The 20,724-nt window shown below is 45.3% G+C and overlaps 2 protein-coding genes across 6 annotated transcripts in view; one reads left to right on the top strand and one right to left on the bottom strand.

Annotated features, from left to right (window-relative positions):
- hsf1 (heat shock transcription factor 1) overlaps window positions 1–18,003 on the bottom strand; it is a 91,827-nt gene extending 73,824 nt beyond the window's left edge. For all 4 annotated transcript variants that reach the window (XM_067968928.1, XM_067968955.1, XM_067968937.1 and 1 more), the window contains exon 1: window positions 17,608–18,003. In XM_067968928.1, coding sequence (XP_067825029.1) covers window positions 17,608–17,703 — 96 coding nt within the window. In that variant the 5' untranslated portion in view covers window positions 17,704–18,003. The remainder of the gene's footprint in view (window positions 1–17,607) is intronic.
- Window positions 18,004–18,339: 336 nt separating this feature from the next.
- Window positions 18,340–20,724, top strand: part of bop1 (BOP1 ribosomal biogenesis factor) — a 203,920-nt gene continuing 201,535 nt past the window's right edge. Inside the window, exon 1 of one of the 2 annotated variants that reach the window (XM_067968910.1) lies at window positions 18,340–18,465. In XM_067968910.1, coding sequence (XP_067825011.1) covers window positions 18,373–18,465 — 93 coding nt within the window. In that variant the 5' untranslated portion in view covers window positions 18,340–18,372. Of the gene's footprint in view, window positions 18,466–18,662; window positions 19,039–20,724 lie in introns of those variants that run through there. The other variant, XM_067968916.1, reaches the window with a different exon arrangement.

Below are 20,724 nucleotides of genomic sequence, written 5' to 3'. Positions count from 1 at the left end.
CGGTGAGAGCCTCACAAATCAATAATAACCACTTGAGAGAAGCACTGAGAAGCACCTGCTACTTGTGGAACCTCAGGAAGGCGTCAATAGATTCCGGAGAACAGAAGAAAATTGGTGAGGAAAGAGAACAAGGTACAGGGATAAAGAAAGGAAACAAAGGACTCAAGAAGTATAATGTGAGATGGAGGGAAGAAACGTTGAGCTCAATCCTACAATGGGCAGTATTTTGGTCTCTAATCTACACAAGTGACCTGATGAAATATGCTAATGTAAATAAAGAGCAGTAAAGACAGAGAACGCAGTAAAAGATTGACAAGGGATTTAGATTATTTATACACTTGGACAAAGAGATAACAAATGAAGTTTAACACTGAATTATAAATTATTGCACCTGTATAGCACAATTTTGGATCACTGAATAGAACTGAATTACCATGGGGAGATTTAGAAATGAATGTGGAAGTGAATAAATATTTGAAATGGAAATTCTTCTTTTAAAAAAAGGATACAGGAAAAGGGGCTAATTGGTTAGCTCTTTCAGGGAGCTGGGCAGGTACAATGGGCCGAACGCCCCGCCCCCCCTGCACATCCGCACTGTAAGACTGTAGGATTCTATAAGCATGATTGTTTACTTTAATGATAAAACAAATAAAAAAAGTGGTCGAATACAGTGGGACGGACACACACACACACACACACACACACACACACACACACACACACACACAGAATAAGTCTTGAGGTTACACAAAGGCTTTACAATACAGTGGCAGACCACAGAATTCACTTCTGGTCACCAACACCAAAAAGCAATTAGACAGATGACGTGTAAAGGGGATGAGCAGTGAGGAAGGATTAGACAAGTGTCATAGCCTAGAAATAATGTGGTTAAGGAGTGACCACAATACAGAAACAAAAAAAGGCAGACAGAAAGGAACCCAGAATTTTAGTTCAACATAAACTAGGACCATTAGACTTCGTGGAAAGTAGGTTTGAAATAATCAAACAAGGCAAAAACATTGAGGTTATTCAAACTAGATGCCAAACTGGAAGGATGTTTCTCAAATGGCCTTTTCTCCTGTTCTTACCTAGCTGTTTTACATTAGGGTGCATTTCAACATTCCCTTCTGTCGGCCCACAGACAGGTGAGAACATATGTGCCTACCCCTGCCAGATGTAGTCAACATCCAACAACTGTTAACGTACCTTTAGATATCACCTGCACTCTTACACTTGTGTACATGCCCAGAATTGCTAAACACTGCAAGGCTACTGGGCACTCTATACCAAGATGTAAAATAATACCTTTGCTGTCACAATCTCAATTCTTTGTGACTTCTTCAGTTGTAAAAAGCTTGTTCCTGATGAACAGTTGTTACTGAGCCACAACAATGAGCAACAGTGTTCAGTTCCATTCGCAACCCCTCAAATAATGAAGCAGTCCGAACCCACATGCAGCAAGACCTGGACAACATCCAGGCTTGGGCTCATAAGTGGCAAGTAACATTCATGCCAAACAAGTGCTGGGCAATGACCATCTCCAACAAGACAGAGTCTAACCACTTCTCCTTGACATTCAACGGCATTACCATCGCCGAATCCCCCACCATCAACATCCTGGGGGTCACCATTGACCAGAAACTTAACTGGACCAGCCATATAAATATTGTGGCTACAAGAGCAGGTCAGAGGTTGCACACGGACTGCAGCGGTTCACCACCACTTTCTCAAGGGCAATTAGGGATGGGCAATAAATGCCGGCCTCGCCAGCGACGCCCACATCCCATGAACGAATAAAAAAAACAAAGATCAGGAAGGTCTTCGGTTCGCTGAGTTAGCAGATATTTGTTTGGGTGGCAGTTGAGATGTTAGAGGCTTCTGACTCTTTCCTACACCTAATTGCTCTCCAGTGGTTATGCTGGAAAGGACGTAGGTGGGAACATCAACCTTGGCTGTGATACTAACAATCAAATAGCCTACTGATACTCACTGTTAGACTAATATGCAGAATCACTGCTTGGGTAAGGTACCAAAGAGCTGATAGCACTGTGGAAATATACCCCAGCCAGAGTTAGCACCTTGGGAAGAGGTGAGACACCCTGTGTGCATGTGTGGTGGGGGTAACTAATAAAACAGCCCGTGAAAATATAAACAAGGTCTCCGATTCAGTGCCTGGTTCGTGCTGAATTAGCTGATCTGATCTGATCTGGGTTGGTGTTAGGGGAACCAGAATTGGCCTCACCACTCCTTGATTAGAGAGGGAGAAAATAATGGTCATAGTTCCACTCCTGAAATGTAACCAGCAGTATCGGTTGGAATTCCACATGCATTTTGTGAGTATGTTTGCTTGCTGGGTGAGGGCAGGATATGGCTCAGTTGAGTTGTTGCAGCTGCACCCATCTAGGTAAGTGGAGAGTATTCTATCACACTCCGAACTCGTACTTTGTAGGTGGTGGAGAGGCTTTGGGGAGTCAGGTGGTGAGCCACTCACCACACATTACCCATTCTCTGACCTGCTATAGTAGCCACGGCATTTAAGTGGCTGGTCCAGTTGAGATCCTGGTCAACGGTGATCTCCAGGATGTTGATGGTGGGGATTTGGCTATTGTATTGCCATTGATGCCAATGGGAGGTGGTTAGACTCTCGTGTTGGAGATGGTCATTGCCTGGCATTTGTGTGGCATGAACGTTACTTGCCAATTATTAGCACAAGCCTGGATGTTGTCCAGGTCCTGCCATGCAATAGTGAGGAAGGATATTGGCTCCAAAAATCACAATGTGGAATCTGTATAGGTGGAGCTAAGAAACACCAAGGGGCAGAAAACGTTGGTGGGGGTTGTCTATCAGCCCTCAAACAGGAGTGGAGATGTAGAGGAGGGCATTAAACAGGAAATTAGAGACGCATGCAAGAAGGGTACAACTATAATCATGGGTGACTTTAATACACATAGATTGGTCAAACCAAATTAGCAATAATACTGTGGGGCAGGAATTCCTGGAGTGTGTACATGATGATTTTCTAGACCAATATGTTGAAGAACCAACTAGAGAACAGGCGATCCCAGACTGGATATTGTGCAATGAGAAAGGATTAATTAACAATCTTGTTGTGCTGGGTCCCTTAGGGAAGAGCGACCATAACATGATAGAATTCCTCACTAAGATGGAGAGTGAAATAGATGAATCCGAAACTAGTGTCCTGAATCTAAATAAAGGAAATTACGAAAGTATGAGGCGTGTGTTGGCTATGATAGATTGGGGAACTTTACTAAAAGGGATGACGGTGGATAGGCAATGGCTAATATTTAAAGAACGTGTGGAGGAATTACAACAATTATTCATCCCGTCTGGAGCAAAAATAAACAGGAAAGGTGGCTCAACCGTGGCTTACAAAAGAAATTAGGGGCAGTATTAGATCCAAAGAGGAGACATATAAAATTGCCAGAAAAAGCGGCAAGCCTGAGGATTGGGAGCAGTTCAGAATTCAGCAAAGGAGGACAAAGAGATTGATTAAGAGGGGAAAAATAGAGTATGAGAGTAAACTAACAGGGAACATAAAAACTGACTGTAAAAGCGTCTATCAATACGTCAAGAGAAAAAGATCAGTGAAGACAAATGTAGGTCCCTTACATTCCGAAATGAGGGAAATTATAATGGGGAACAAAAAAAATGGCAGAACAATTAAACATATGCTTTGGTTCTGTCTTCACAAAGGAGGACACAAATAACTTCCCAGAAATGTTGGGGAACCAAGGGTCTAGTGAGAGGGAGGAACTGAAGGAAATCAGTATTAGTAAAAAAAGTACTCGGGAAATTAATGGGGCTAAAGGCTGACAAATTCCCAGGGTCTGATAATCTACATTGCAGCGTACTAAAGGAAGTGGCCCTGGAAATAGTGGATGCATTGGTGATCATCTTCCAAAATTCTATAGACTCTGGAACAGTTCCTACAGATTGGAGGATGGCAAATGTAACCCCACTATTTAAAAAAGGAGGGAGAAAAAACAGGGAATTACAGACCAGTTAGCCTAACATCAGTAGTGGGGAAAATGCTAGAGTATTATAAAAGATGCGATAACAGATCACTTGGAAGGCATTAACGAGATTAGACAAAGTCAGCATAGGTTTATGAAAGGGAAATCATGCTTAACAAATCTACTGGAGGTTTTTGAGGATGTAACTAGTAGAATAGGGGAGAACCAGTGGATGTGGGGTATTTGGATTTTCAGAAGGCTTTTGATAAGGTAGCACACAAGAGGTTAGTGTGCAAAATTGAAGCACATGGGATTGGGGGGGAATATACTGGCATGGATTGAGAATTGGTTGACAGACAGGAAACAGAGTAGGCATAAACAGGTCTTTTTCCAGGTGGCAGGCAGTGACTAGTGATGTACCGCAGGGATCAGTGCTTGGGCCTCAGCTATTCACAATAGCTATCAATGATTTGGATGAGGGAACTAAATGTAACATTTCCAAGTTTGCAGATGACACAAAACTGGGGTGGAATGTGAGCTGTGAGGAGGATGCAAAGAGGCTCCAATGTGACTTAGACAAGTTGAGTGAGTGGGCAAGAGTGGAAAGGATGTTCTTGCCATGGAGGGAGTGCAACGAAGGTTTACCAGACTGATTGCTGGGATGGCAGAACTGACGCATGAGGAGAGATTGGGTCGACTAGGCCCATATTCACTAGAGTTCAGACGAATGAGAGGTGATCTCATCGAAACATAGAATTCTAACAGGACTAGACGCAGGGAGGATGTTCTCGATGGCTGGGGAGTCCAGAACCAGGGGTCACAGACTCAGTATACGGGGTATGCCATTTAGAACCGAGATGAGGAGAAATTTCTTCACTCAGAGGGTGGTGAACCTGTGGAATTCTCTAGCACAGAAGGCAGTGGAGGCCAAGTCATTAGATGTATTCAAGAAGGAGATAGATATATTTCTCAATGCTAAAGGAATCAAGGGATATGGGGAAAAAGCAGGAACAGGGTACTGAGTTAGACGATCAGCCCTGAAGGGCCAAATGGCTTACTCTTGCTCCTATTTGCTATGTTTCTATGTCCACAGGCACGGATTGCTTCATCTGAGGAATTGCAAATGGAACTGAACACTGTGCAATCATCAGCGAACGGTCCCACCTCTGACCTTACGATGGAGGGAAGTTCATTGATGAAGCAGTTGAGTAACTCCTGCAGCCAATGTCCTGGGGCTACGATGATTGGCCTCCAACGATCACAACTATCTTGCTTTGTGCCAAGAATGACACTAGCCACTGGAGAGTTTTCCCCTGATCCCGACTGACTTCAGGATCCTGGGCTTTATAAATAGCGGCATAGAGTACAAAAGTATGGAAGTTGTGATGCACCTTTATAAAACACTGGTTCGGCCACAACTGGAGTATTGTGTACAGTTCCGGGCACCGCACTTTAGGAAAGACGTTAAGGCCTTAGAGAGGGTGCAGAAGAGATTTACTAGAATGAATCCAGGGATGAGGGACTTTAGTTACATTGAAAGACTGAAGAAACTGGGGTTGTTCTCCGTGGAACAGAGACGGTTGTGAGGAGATTTGATAGAGGTATTCAAAATCATTAGCTGGCACAGACTCGATGGGCCGAATGGCCTCCTTCCATGCTGTAACCTTTCTATGATTCTATTCCTCACAAGCTACACTCACCACATTACTCATGTGAATGTACAAAATTGACGGGCAGGAAAAGACCAGTTGGTCCATCAAGCCTGCCCCACACCATAGAATCTCAGAAATTTACGGTACAGAAGGAGGCCATCCGGCCCACCGTGTCTGTGCCGGCCGAAAAAGAGCTATCCAGCCTGATCCCACTTTCCAGCTCTTGGTCCATAGCCTTGTAGATTACGGCACTTTAAGTACTCATCCAAGCACTTTTTAAATGTGATAAGGGTTTCTGCCTCTACCACCCTCAGTGAGTTCCAGACCTCCTCCACCCTCAATGAAAACAATTTCCCCTCAGCTCCCCTCTAATCCTTCTATCAATCACTTTAAAATCTATGCCCCCTGTTTATTGACCCCTCTGCTAAGGGAAATAGGTCCTTCCGATCCGCTCTATCGAGGCCCCTCATAATTTTGTACACCTCAATTAAATCTCCCCTCAGCCTCCTCTGTTCCAAAGACAACAACCCCAGCCTATCCAATCTTTCCTCATCGCTAAAATTCTCCAGCCTTGGCAACATCCTCACAAATCTCATCTGTACCCTCTCTACTGCAATCACATCTTTCCTGTAATGTGGTGACCAGAACTGTACACCATGATGGCCGGACCATCATGGCTAAACACTTCTCGCTCACTCATCCACTCCTGCAGCCATATAATTTCCTGGTAGGGGCAAAAAAAACAGAAAAATCCCAAGGCCAATAAGGGAAAAAAATACCCTGGAAAATTCCTCTCCGACCCCCTCAGGCGTTATATAGTGTATCCCAAAATATTATTTTCTGAAAAAAAATCGAGCTAGTTTACATTTGAATGAAACAACAGTATCTGCTTCCACCGTCTCCCTAGTTCCGTCGATTTACCACTTGCTCGCTGAAGTATTGTTTCCGCAGATTAGTTTTGAATTTACCCCGCTTCAAGCGTAGGCCGTGTCCTCTGGTTCTACTGTTCTGGACAAGGTGAAATATTGTTGGAATAATACTTCAACGAGCAAGTGGTAAATCGATGGAACTAGGGAGACGGTGGAAGCAGATACTATTTTTCCCTTATTGGCCTTGGGATTTTTCTGTTTTATTTTGCCCCTACCAGGAAATTATATGGCTGCAGGAGTGGATGAGTGAGCGAGAAGTGTTTAGCCATGATGGTCCGGCCATCTTGTCCTGATCTACATTATCTGGTCCCTTTAGAATCCTAAAATACAGATAGCACCTCTCAACCTTATCTTTTCCAGTGAGAACATGCCCAATTTACATAAATCGCTCATAACCCACTTCTCCATCCCCATAACCATTCTGGTTGCCATCTTCTGTATCCTTTCAAGAGCTGCAATATCTTTCCAGTACTGCAGTGACCAGAACTGTACATAGTATTCGAAGCGCGGTCACGCCAACTATTTATGAAGTGGCAGGATTGCCTCACTATTCAGGCTCAATATTAACCTTTTAATACATTCCAACGTCTGATTTGCTTCACTCACTGCCACGAGCATCGTCGCAATAGCTTCAATATATATCAGGACATCTTCCATGCACTTTATTTTCTTTCCATTTAAGTCTCTTTCTAGACTTTTTGTCCCCACGTGAGGCACTTTGCATTTCTCGACATTAAATTTCCTCTGCCACCTGTCTTTTTAAAAAAAAATTTGTTCACGGGATGTGGGCGTCGCTGGCAAGGCCGGCATTTATTGCCCATCCCTAATTGCCCTGGAGAAGGTGGTGGTGAGCCGCCTTCTTGAACCGCTGCAGTCCGTGTGGTGACGGTTCTCCGACAGTGCTGTTAGGAAGGGAGTTCCAGGATTTTGACCCAGCGACAATGAAGGAACGGCGATATATTTCCATGATGTGGAGATGCCGGTGATGGACTGGGGTTGACAATTGTAAACAATTTTACAACACCAAGTTATAGTCCAGCGATTTTATTTTAAATTCACAAGCTTTCGGAGATTTTCTCCTTCCTCAGGCAAATGTTTCAAGATCTCCTTGAAGCCTACGCATTTATACATATTGAACAATAATACATGGTGTTTACAGACTGCCCCTGCAACTGCCCGTTGCCAAGGCAATCACCGTGTTCAGACAGACAGGTGTTACCTGCAGAACCTCCGAATACACATTCAACAAAAAAACAAACAGGAAAAAAAACAGAGAAAAAAAAACACAGAGAGAGGCAGAAACATCCGGAAGGCAGAGAGAGCCAGCAAATGACCCATTATATTAAAAACAGATAACATTTGTTCGCTGGTGGGGTAACGTGTAGCGTGACATGAACCCAAGATCCCGGTTGAGGCCGTCCTCATGGGTGCGGAACTTGGCTATCAATTTCTGCTCGACGATTTTGCGTTGTCGTGTGTCTCGAAGGCCGCCTTGGAGTACGCTTACCCGAAGGTCGGTGGATGAATGTCCATGACTGCTGAAGTGTTCCCCGACTGGGAGGGAACCCTCCTGTTTGGCGATTGTTGCGCGATATATTTCCAAGTCGGGATGGTGTGTGACTTGGAGGGGAATGTGCAGGTGGTCTTGTTCCCATGCGCCTGCTGCTCTTGTCCTTCTAGGTGGTAGAGGTCGCGGGTTTGGGAGGTGATGTCGAAGAAGCCTTGGCGAGTTGCTGCAGTGCATCCTGTGGATGGTGCACACTGCAGCCACAGTGCACCGGTGGTGAAGGGAGTGAATGTTTAGGGTGGTGGATGGGGTGCCAATCAAGCGGGCTGCTTTATCTTGGATGGTGTCGAGCTTCTTGAGTGTTGTTGGAGCTGCACTCATCCAGGCAAGTGGAGAGTATTCCATCACATTCCTGACTTGTGCCTTGTAGATGGTGGAAAGGCTTTGGGGAGTCAGGAGGTGAGTCACTCGCCGCAGAATACCCAGCCTCTGACCTGCTCTCGTAGCCACAGTATTTATATGGCTGGTCCAGTTAAGTTTCTGGTCAATGGTGACCCCCAGGATGTTGATGGTGGGGGATTCGGCGATGGTAATGCCGTTGAATGTCAAGGGGAGGTGGTTAGCCTCTCTCTTGTTGGAGATGGTCATTGCCTGGCACTCATCTGGCGCGAATGTTACTTGCCACTTATGAGCCCAAGCCTGGATGTTGTCCAGGTCTTGCTGCATGCAGGCTCGGACTGCTTCATTATTTGAGGGGTTGCGAATGGAACTGAACACTGTGCAGTCATCAGCGAACATCCCCATTTCTGACCTTATGATGGAGGGAAGGTCATTGATGAAGCAGCTGAAGATGGTTGGGCCTAGGACACTGCACTGAGGAACTCCTCCAGCAATGCCCTGGGGCTGAGATGATTGGCCTCCAACAACCACTACCATCTTCCTTTGTGCCAGGTATGACTCCAGCCACTGGAGAGTTTTCCCCCTGATTCCCATTGACTTCAATTTTACTAGGGCTCCTTGGTGCCACACTCGGTCAAATGCTGCCTTGATGTCAAGGGCAGTCACTCTCACCTCACCTCTGGAATTCAGCTCTTTTGTCCATGTTTGGACCAAGGCTGTAATAAGGTCTGGAGCCGAGTGGTCCTGGCGGAACCCAAACTGAGCATCGGCGAGCAGGTTATTGGTGAGTAAGTGCCGCTTGATAGCACTGTCGACGACACCTTCCATCACTTTGCTGATGATTGAGAGTAGACTGATGGGGCGGTAATTGGCCGGATTGGATTTGTCCTGCTTTTTGTGGACAGGACATACCTGGGCAATTTTCCACATTGTCGGGTAGATGCCAGTGTTGTAGCTGTACTGGAACAGCTTGACTAGAGGCGCAGCCTAGTTCTGGAGCACAAGTCTTCAGCACTGCAGCCGGGATGTTGTCGGGGCCCGTAGCCTTTGCTGTATCCAGTGCACTGAGCCGTTTCTTGATATCACGTGGAGTGAATCGAATTGGCCGAAGACTGGCTTCCGTGATGGTGGGGATATCGGGAGGAGGCTGAGATGGATCATCCACTCGGCACTTCTGGCTGAAAGTGGTTGCAAACGCTTCAGCCTTGTCTTTTGCACTCACGTGCTGGACTCCGCCATCATTGAGAATGGGGATGTTTGCAGAGCCTCCTCCTCCCGTTAGTTGTTTAACTGTCCACCACCATTCACGACTGGATGTGGCAGGACTGCAGAACTTTGATCTGATCCGTTGGTTGTGGAATCGCTTAGCTCTGTCCATAACATGTTGCTTCCGCTGTTTAGCATGCATGTAGTCCTGAGTTGTAGCTTCACCAGGTTGGCACCTCATTTTTAGGTACGCCTGGTGCTGCTCCTGGCATGCTCTTCTACACTCCTCTTTGAACCAGGGTTGATCCCCTGGCTTGTTGGTAATGGTAGAGTGAGGAATATGCCGGGCCATGAGGTTACAGATTGTGCTGGAATACAATTCTGCTGCTGCTGATGGCCCACAGCGCCTCATGGATGCCCAGTTTTGAGCTGCTAGATCCGTTCTGAATCTATCCCATTTGGCACGGTGGTCGTGCCACACAACACGTTGGATGGTGTCCTCAGTGCGAAGACGGGACTTCATCTCCAGGAGGACTGTGCGGTGGTCACTCCTACCAATACTGTCATGGACAGATGCATTTGCGACAGGTAGATTGGTGAGGACGAGGTCAAGTAAGTTTTTCCCTCGTGTTGGTTCGCTCACCACCTGCCACAGGCCCAGTCTAGCAGCTATGTCCTTCAGGACTCGGCCAGCTCGGTCAGTCGTGGTGCTGCCGAGCCACTCTTGGTGATGGACATTGAAGTCCCCCACCCAGAGCACATTTTGTGCCCTTGCTACCCTCAGTGCTTCCTCCAAGTGGTGTTCAACATGGAGGAGGACTGATTCATCAGCTGAGGGAGGACGGTAGGTGGTCATCAGCAGGAGGTTTCCTTGCCCATGTTTGACCTGATGCCATGAGATTTCATGGGGTCCAGAGTCAATGTGCTCGGTATGACTCCAGTTCCTAAGTATATTCAAATCCTCGTGTAGCTTACCCTGTTCAGCTTCAGAGTCTACCACCTTCATTAGCTTTGTATACTTATGCACATTTAGCCACTGTGCTTGTGACTCCTCGCTCCAGATCATTTATGAAGATATTAAACAAAAGAGGCCCTAAAACAGACCCAAGTGGGACCGCACTGGTAACATTCTCCCAGGCTGATGACAATCCCTGTACCACTACCCTCTGGGTTCTATCGGTCAATCAATTAGGTAACCATTGTAAAATATTTCCAATGATTCCTACTATATTTATTTTCAGTACCAGCTTTTCCAGAGGAACTGTAGCAAAGGCTTTATTGAAATCCAAATAACCACATCCACTGCCGCACCCCAATCAAGCTCCTTTGTTATGCCCTCAAAAAAAAAGTACGTTAGATTGGCAAAACTACCTCTTTATGAACCCATATTGGCTATCTTTTATGATTTTATTTCTATCCAGATGCTCCATGATCTTAGCTTTAATAAGGGTTTCCATAACTTTACCCACAACAGACGCCAAACTCACTGGTCTGTAGTTTCCTGGGTCAATTTTGCCACCTTTTTAAAAAAAGACTAACATCTGCCTTTCTCCCGTCCCCAGGCACCTCTCCAGTTTCAGTATTCAGTGATTTTTGGAAGAGCTGTGCCAGAGTTCCAGCCATTTTGTCCCTTATTTCCTTAAGGACAGCTTTCATGCAACATCCCAACAACTGGCAGGCTAACACCAAGGATGCCAGACCATGGGATTAGCACAAAGTGAAAACAAAAGAATCAACAAAGTCACCAAGCTTCGACACTTCATCCTCCACTACTCATCCCTCGATAGTCTAGATCAGCCTGTTGTTGCACCCAACGTGCATCCATTGCAGCTGAGTGGAATCAGCTGGCCAGGCCCATTTTTGGAACAATTTTCACCCCCCTTCTCCTGAAGGCACTCACTTCTGAAGGCCTTGATCAACCTATGGTACCTCACCCAAATGGGCGTTCTCCATGTGCAAGCCTCAGCCATGAGTGTCAGCAGTCTATTTAATCACAGGAAGTATCACAACTGAGTTCCATCCCACTCTCCAACCAACATTTATGCACTTTCCAACAAGGGTCACTGAACAAGGACTGGGACCCTGACTGATTTTCCCCTTCATAACCCAAGAACACACCTCTAATGTGTCACCCTAGTAGAGATCAGCTAACACAACACAGACTGGGGATTGAACCTGGGCCTATGGTTCAGATGCACTTCCTTTATCAACACAGCTATTGAGGGGCTACTGATTTGTTAAAAATTGGACTGAAAAAAAGTTGTAGGGTATGGACAGAATACATAACTTAGGCTTGCGTGAAAATACTCCAACGGCAATAGCCAGCAACTCAGCTGTGAATCATTAGGACACGATGTTTAGTTTTTCGTGCACCATCAATCCTAATCATTTACTTTGTTTAATCAAACAAAAATATAAAAGGAACTGAAATATTTTATAACATTTGATGTGAAAAAGCATCAAGTATCACAGTGACTAGAACTATTGCTTGAATCCCTTTGCACTTTTGCTTGAATCACATCCCACGAATGCTGGCAGTCTGAGTGGCAACTGTGATTCACCCCCAGCAATAATTCCAAAAATATCTGTATAAATAATTTAAGTCAGTTGTCATAACCCCAGTTTATATTTCTAGCTCACCGACTTGTTCCAAGTCAGTGTTCTATTTGAAAGGATGATGGGTCCACGATCCATTAGCTCTCCCTGCCCCAGCTCCATAGAATCAGCAGCTGCTGTGCTGAATGAAAGGTATTGTGTACATTGGAACCTTCAGTGAGCAGAGAATGCAGGCTGGAACAGCAAATGTTGCCAGTGAAAGAGTGATATTAAATCTTCAACAAAAAGCTTTCCCCTCTGCGGTTGAAGATGGTGCCATGGGTATTTCTTGCCTTCAAGTACATAGCCATTCTTCTTTGAGCATTAGCAGGCTTATGTCACCGTGAGTGCCCAGCCCGATCCTGACCTGATCCGTGCACCCTTTCCAGTTAACACTGGAAAGCAATCAGAAAGCTTTGATAACAAATCAGCCCATTCCAGTCTGCAACAGGACCTGACCAACATCTAGGCTTGGGCTGACAAGTCGCATGTAACATTCGTGCCAGATCAGTGCTGGGTAATGACGAACAAGTGAAAGCCCAGCCCTCTCCCTGTTACCTTCAATGGTATTGTCACCAAGTCCTTCATCAACATCTTGGTTCTGGGGGGGGGGGGGGGGGGGGGCGGGGAGAAGGGGGGGAAAAAAAATCACCATTGACCAGAATTTGAACAGGAATAGCTGCATCAACATGGTGGCTACAAGGGCCGAGGCTAGGTGTGCTGCAATGAGGGGCTCACCTTCTGACCCCTTAAAGCCTCTTCACCATCCACAAGGCTCAAGTCAGAGTGTGGTCGAACTCACCACTCACCTGGATGGATGCAGCAACAACACTCAAAGCTTGACACCACTGAGGGCAGAGCAGTTCACTTGATTGGCAACCTGTCACTTTACTCAATGTTCACCTCCTCCACACTGTACTGCAGTATGCACAATCTTAAAGATGCAATGCAGCAACTCACCAAGGTTACTTTGACAGCATCTCCCTCTTCTGTGACCCCTATGACTAAGGAAAACAGCAATGTCACAGGAACACCATGACCTCCAACTTAGGCAACAACCGGACTTGGACAAATATCACAGCTCTTTCATGGTCGCTGAGTCAATATTCTGGAATTTACTCACTAACACCATTGTGGGAGAGCCATCAGCACAAGGATTGCAGTGGTTCAAGAAGGCAGCCCACAACCACCTTCTCAGCACAATAAATGTGGCCATACCAGCGTCACCCAGATCCTAAGAACAAATATATTAAAAAAGTGTAGGACCCCTTGGTGTTTTCCTCTCCCCCCTGTCCAGCAAAGCACCATCCTCTCTGCCTCAGCTGAGATCAGCTAACTCATTACAGCCATTGCATGGCTCAGTAACACATCATGAAATGCATTCATGTCAACTAGCCACCAGAGTAACTCTGACGCTGAAGCTTGAGAAGGCACCTCACGCTTAAAGCAAAATGTGAAAAAATAACACCTTACGTTCAGAGCAGGTAACTTGAACCTCACTTGGAGATATTGGTTTCATTTCATCTTAGGGTGTGACATGGCCAGAGAAAAGGCTTGAATTTCAATAATATATCATGACACACCCTGTCCTATGCTTCTATCGGGCCTTCACACCAATCTGTATCCAACCAAACATTTTACATTAAATAAAACGAAAACAGTATTAAAAAAAGGTTAGCAACACGTTTGCAAATAGTAATTCAAACTGGAGATTTGTTTGTTCACATACTGATTGAGCCTTGCGTTTGTGATTTTGGGTATCATAATGTGGATCAACATGCTAACCGTTCATCAACCAAGTTAGTTGGCCAGAAGCATAAACAGTAAAAGTAAAAATCGACTTCCAGTTGTTGACAACTCAGTACTTCTATACCCTAGGAACTTGACAAGGTAGATGCGGAGAGGCTGATTACCCTGGCTAAGTCTAGAAGTGGGGGGGGGGGGGGGGTGGTGGTGGTGAGAAAGACCTCTCAGGATAAGGGGTGGGAGATTTCAGACTGAGATGAGGATGAATTTCTTCACTCAGATGGTAGTGAATCTTTGGAATTCTCTACCCCAGAGGGCAGTGGATGCTTAGTTGTGGAGTATATTCAAGACTGAAATCGATGGATTTTTGGGCACTAAGGGAATCAAGGAATATGGGGATCGGGCGGGAAAGTGGAGTTGAGGTCGAAGATCAGCCATGATCTTGTTGAATCACAGAGCAGGCTCAAGGCCTACTCCTATTTCTTATGTTCTTATCAACTTGGATCTTAATTTCAGACATTCCTGTTTTCTTGAAGAATGTTGGCCCAAATCTGACAAATTGCATGGTACTATCACAGTATATAAGTAGGTAGAGGAAGACTAGCTGATCAAATTTATCCAGAAGACAATAAATTGTAAGCCAAGAACCAGGATAGCAACCAGCTGCAGCATGTCTGACTTTGTTTTTGACCATTACAGTACTCATGCACTGTTTGAGTCAAGAGAACACTGTTTGGGAGGTGTGAATGACAACCTCCTGCAGCTCATTCAATGTTAGGAATCTTACAACACCAGGTTATAGTCCAACTGTTTTATTTGAAAATCACAAGCTTGCGGAGGCTTTCTCCTTCGTCAGGTGAGCGAGTGTGGGATTCCATGGAAGGTTACCGCATTTATAGTCAGAGAACAATACCTGGTGATTACAGATAATCTTTCCAACTGCCCGTTGTCAAGGCAATCAAAGTGTTCAGACAGAGTGATGTTACCTACAAGACCACCGAATACACAAACGGCCAGAACAAAAGACAGACAGACAGAGAGAGAGAGAAACATCCGAAAGGAAGAGAAAGACAGAGAATGACCCATTGTGTTAAAAACAGCGCAACAATCGCCAGACAGGAGGGTTCCCTCCCAGTCGGGGAACACTTCAGCAGTCAAGGACATTCAGCCACCGATCTTCGGGTAAGTGTTCTCCAAGGTGGCCTTCGAGACACACGACAACGCAAAATCGAACAGAAATTGATAGCCAAGTTCCGCACCCATGAGGACGGCCTCAACTGGGATCTTGGGTTCATGTCACGCTACACGTAACCCCACCAGCGAAAAAAAGTTATCTGTTTTTAACACAATGGGTCATTCTCTGTCTTTCTCTTCCTTTCGGATGTTTCTCTCTCTCTGTCTGTCTGTCTGTCTTTTGTTCTGGCCATTTGTGTATTCGGTGGTCCTGTAGGTAACATCACTCAGTCTGAACACTTTGATTGCCATGACAACGGGCAGTTGGAAAGATTATCTGTAATCACCAGGTATTGTTCTCTGACTATAAATGCTGCAACCTTCCATGGAATCCCACACTCGCTCACCTGACGAAGGTGAAAGCCTCCGAAAGCTTGTGATTTTCAAATAAAACAGTTGGACTATAACCTGGTGTTGTAAGATTCCTTACATTTGTCAACCCCAGTCCATTACCGGCATCTCCACATCATTCAATGTTGACTGTCAATGGAAGCATCAAACCATTAATATGCATAGTCTTAGGTTTGTCTCAGGACTACCTGGAATTCATTGTGGATTCCAGGCAGATCAAAGCCCAACCAGAAATATAAACCTCTTGTAAGAGAGAGGAAGGGATGGAGAGAAAGACGAGAAAGAAAGAACAAACCAAAAAAAGTGTGAACCACTGCAGTCCCCGGGTAAAACAGAACCAAGAGCGGGTGCTGGGGGAGACTGCAGATTTAAAAGATCAAACCATTTACTGTCATCATTGTACAGAAGCTGTTCTACATGTCTCACACTTATTTAATTTCTGTAATTATATCTAGTTACATTCGACTGATAATTCAATTTTTTTTAATCTTTAAAAAAACTTGTTAATTCAAATCATTGGATAATTCAATGTAAATGTCACAGGAAAGAGAGAATTTAGTTTTAAAAAATGAACTATCAGATAACTTCAACTAAGCAACTTAGAATTAAGAGTAGACTATTAATTCAGAATTTGAGGGCAGCTCAAGTGTGGTGTCATGATAAAACAATTCAAGCAGGTGGGAAGCAATTTAGGGCAGGCTCCAGTTCTGACAGGTGCCCACTCCTTTTTTGTTTGCAAAATTCAGACTGAGGGGATGAGGGCTTCTCACATCCGTGCCCACATCAGAAGAGACAGAACCAGCGGAATGATATTACCCGCCAGATGTCCTGCCAGTTGTGCCTCCGCTGCCTTACAAGACTCAGGCTTCATTTATTTGCCAGCATTACATACTTGTGGATGTGGGGCCCACATCACAGGGTAATCAATTTATAAAAAAAACAGGATCTTTGGTTGGAATGGCCTACCCACCTCCAAGGATTCAGGATCTGTGGCATGGAGCAGCAACACGCCACATCGAGAGTACTTGTCTGAGTACTGCAGGTGGCCTAGGAGTGTTGTAAATGGCATGGGCACCAATACCTTCATACTAATAACCTGATCTGCAGGAATTGAGACAAGGTCAGCGCTAGGGCAGAATGCCGGGTGAAGGTCTTACCACACCGCACTTTTGGCAATGCAACAGCCCATTAGGAATTCGGAGACTATGGAGTATTTTTTTAAATAAATCATTCTTCAGGTTGTGGGTGTCACTGGCAAGGCCAGCATTTATTGCCCATCCCTAGTTGCCCTCGACAGGGTTATGGCAGGGCTTCTTTTTGAAGTGGGCACCAGTATTCTGGGATTGTGCGATTCCTAAAGAGCAAGAGGTCTCTGTGTGGGGCAGAGCGGAAATAGCTCTTTAAAATATCCTACCATCGCAGGGTACTGCCTTCTTGAGGAATGTTGGCCTTAGATCAGTTCAGCATTTTTTACTGCTTACATGGCAGATGTGGGGGGGGGGAAATTAGTGTTGGTAAATGGGGGGGGGGGGGGGGATTAGTGTTGGTACATATTAGGAACAGGAGTAGGCCATTCAGCCCCTTGATTCAATCAGATCGTGGTACCTCTGCAAAACCAGTTCGCATTGGATTAATAGAAATAATGAAAGTTAGAGGATCACTGTGATGAATACATTTAAAGGAAAAAAAGTACAGTAACAGCTTATAAACTTTTTTAAAAAGTGAATAAAGACAACCTTGTCCACAACAAAATGGGTCATTTAGACAATATTTAGTATTTTGATTTTTAAATATCTTTAAAATTAAAAGCTGACTTGATAAAGTTTCTCTTACCGGGTAATAAAAAATCCTTTTCAATTTAAAAGTAATCCAGGACGGTTTGCGTTTGCATTTTATCCCTTTTACAAACAAGTGTGGTAATTATGTTCAGTGTTTCTCTTAATATCCACACACCCCCCTCCTCCCCATTTTTGCGGCCTTCGCCAAGGCCCCAATCCCCGGCCTCTGGTACTTACCGCGCTCCAACAGATGAGCTCGTTGGTGTCGGGATCCTCGATTAAAGTCCACAGCTTGGTGAGGAAGGCGGGCACGTTACTGCCGTGCGCGTCCATCCGGAGACAGGCCGACACACCCGCGAGCAGACGGCGCCCTCTCAGCCTGCGGGGGGGGGGGGGGGGGGGGGAAACTCGGCGTGTAACGGGAGAAGGGGGGAGGTCCGCGGGCGGGAGGAACACAGGCTCGCACTCGAGGCCGCTGCTTATCCCCGGGGCTTCTCAACTGCGCAGTGATGATGATAATAATAACAGCAGCAGCAGGCGAGCGCGTCTCTCGGCCTCAATCTTCACTTAACCCGCTCCTACACACGGCCGGACAACCGCTGCCATCTTACTCACGCAGCAACTCGGCGCCCCTCCCCCTCACGCACTCGTTTACTTTTTTTTTTACCTCAAATTATGTAAAATCTCAGTTTTTCCTTCCTACTATATCGAAAAAAAACAGTTTTGTGCAAGTGCGAAAACTTGTGACTCTTCCTTTATTTAAAACAAAAGGAAAACCCACAGCTAACCTTTAACCTCTAGACCAAGAAACGAAATGTTTTTTATTTTAATTTAAAAAAAACACATTTAGATTTCTCGCTGGCTATTCGATGTTTTCTAATGCACGACATCGGCGATTATTTTCGTTTTTTTAAAAAAAAATAATTAAATCTGCGTTCACCTTTGACCTTCCCCTCCCTTACTCGGGTCTCGGCTAAACGTGTGAGCGGCTCCTGTAGTAAGATGGCGGCCGAGAGCATGTCGGCACCCGGGAAAGCGAACCGCAAAGGCGGACAAACCAAAAGACCGCTCCCGGGCCTTGAGGAAAAGCACCAGGTGTGTATTTTTTGCGGGTATTTTAACTTTGTTAAGACGGATCTGTGTTCAGCCAAAGCGCCCACCGAGGCGAGACGGTGGTGAGGCGAGGGAAGAATCCTTCTAGAAACTTCTAACGTGGCTCTGGAACCCGAATTTGCGAGTGGCGTTTTAGTTTTTAAGATGCTAAGATAAAAATTCTATTTTGTTTTTAAACGAGACTTTGTCTCTCACGCACTTTTGGATTGAAGAAGGTTTTGAAACACAGTTGGGTATCTCGGACACGTACCATCAGTAGAGAGAGTCCTCCTCAATTGAACCGACTGCAAGAGCTGGATGATTGAAAACAGGTGAAACTTTTCAACAGGACGAAATTTCTCTCTGCTCCTTGAAGGTGATTAAATGCAAACAACTCGCCATTTAATATGTGGTTGGCCCTAACCACGTTGGCTGCAGTTTCCGCACGATCTTCCATCATGTTCTCTTCCATCTCCTGTGGCTTTTGGTCACTCTCCCATCTTGACATTCACAGTCCTATCTTGGCCTTTCATGTGGTCTTTCCCCAGCTGGGAACCGTTCCACCTCCCTTTGAAGGTAATGCACTTCATTCGCACGGTACACATCCCCCGACTTGTTTTAAAAAAAAATTGTCCTCAGGATCTGGGCAAGGCTGGCATTTATTGCCCATCTCTAGTTGCCCTGAGAAAGTGGTGGTGGGCCTTCTTGAACTGGTGCTTCTGCAAAAGTGTTAGATAAGCATTTCAATGATAAAGGAACAATGATACTTATTCAAGCCAAGATGATGTGTGACTTGGGGAATGGTTCCCATGATCTTGCTACCCTTGCCCTTTTTGGTACCAGAAGTTATGCGCTGGGAGGTGCAGTCAAAGTAAGCTTGATGAGTTGTTGTAATGCACCCTGTGGATAGTGTATATATATATATATATATCTGTTGCAGTCTTTTTGTTGTATGTTCTGTTACAGAATGCAACAGCTTCCTAGCATAATGCATTGTAAAAGCATCATTTTCTATGCTATCATACATTGCAGTATAGATTGTTCAGCCCTGGCAGGTGTATTACATAAGTGACGTTTCTACAGTCCCACCAGCATCTGCGTTTATACATAGAAAATAGGAGCAAGAGTAGGCCATTAGGCCTTTCGTGCCTGCTCCGCCATTCAAAATGATCATGGCTGATCGTCTAACTCAGTACCCTGTTCCTACTTTTTCCCTATATCCCTTGATCCCTTTAGCGTTAAGAAATATATCTATCTCCTTCTTGAATACATCTAATGACTTGGTCTCCACTGCCTTCTGTGGTAGAGAATTCCACAGGTTCATCACCCTCCGAGTGAAGAAATTTCTCCTCATCTCGGTTCTAAATGGCATACCCCATATCCTGAGACTGTGACCCCTGGTTCTGGACTCCACATCCATCGGGAACATCCTCCCTGCATCTAGTCTGTCTAGTCCTGTTAGAATTTTACATGTTTCGATGAGATCACCTCTCATTCTTCTAAACTCTAGTGAATATAGGCCTAGTCGACCCAATCTCTCCTCATACGTCAGTCCTGCCATCCCAGGAACCAGTCTGGTAAACCTTCATTGCACTCCCTCCATGGCAAGGACATCCTTCCCCAGATAAGGAGACCAAAACTGCACACAATACTCCAGATGTGGTCTCACCAAGGCCCTGTATAACTGCAGTAAGACATCCCTGTTCCTGTACTCAAATCCTCTTACAATGAAGGCCAACATACCATTCGCCTTCCTAACTGCTTGCTGCACCTGAATGCTTGCTTTCAGCGACTGGTGTACAAGGACACCCAGGTCTCGTTGCACCTCCCATTTTCCCAATCTATCACCATTCAGATAATAATCTGTCTTTCTGTTTTTATGACCAAAGTGGATAACCTCACATTTATCCATGTTATGCTGCATCTGCCATGTTCTTGCCCACTCACCCAACTTGTCTAAATCACATTGGAGATTCTTTGCATCCTCCTCACAGCTCACATTCCACCCCAGCTTTGTGTCATCTGCAAACTTGGAAATGTTACATTTAGTTCCCTCATCCAAATCATTGATATATATTGTGAATAGCTGGGGCCCAAGCACTGATCCCTGTGGGATCACTGCCTGCCACCCGGAAAAAGTTTATTCCTACTTTTTGTTTCCTGTCTGTCAACCAATTCTCAATCTATGCCAGTATATTCCCCCCAATCCCATGTGCTTTAATTTTGCACACTAACCTCTTGTGTGGGACCTTATCAAAAGCC

The sequence above is a fragment of the Heptranchias perlo genome, chromosome 2, assembly GCF_035084215.1.
Source record: "Heptranchias perlo isolate sHepPer1 chromosome 2, sHepPer1.hap1, whole genome shotgun sequence".
In the NCBI taxonomy this organism is placed as follows: domain Eukaryota; kingdom Metazoa; phylum Chordata; class Chondrichthyes; order Hexanchiformes; family Hexanchidae; genus Heptranchias; species Heptranchias perlo.
Note: the sequence above shows the minus strand (reverse complement) of the source record. Positions and strands in the feature narration are given on the sequence as shown.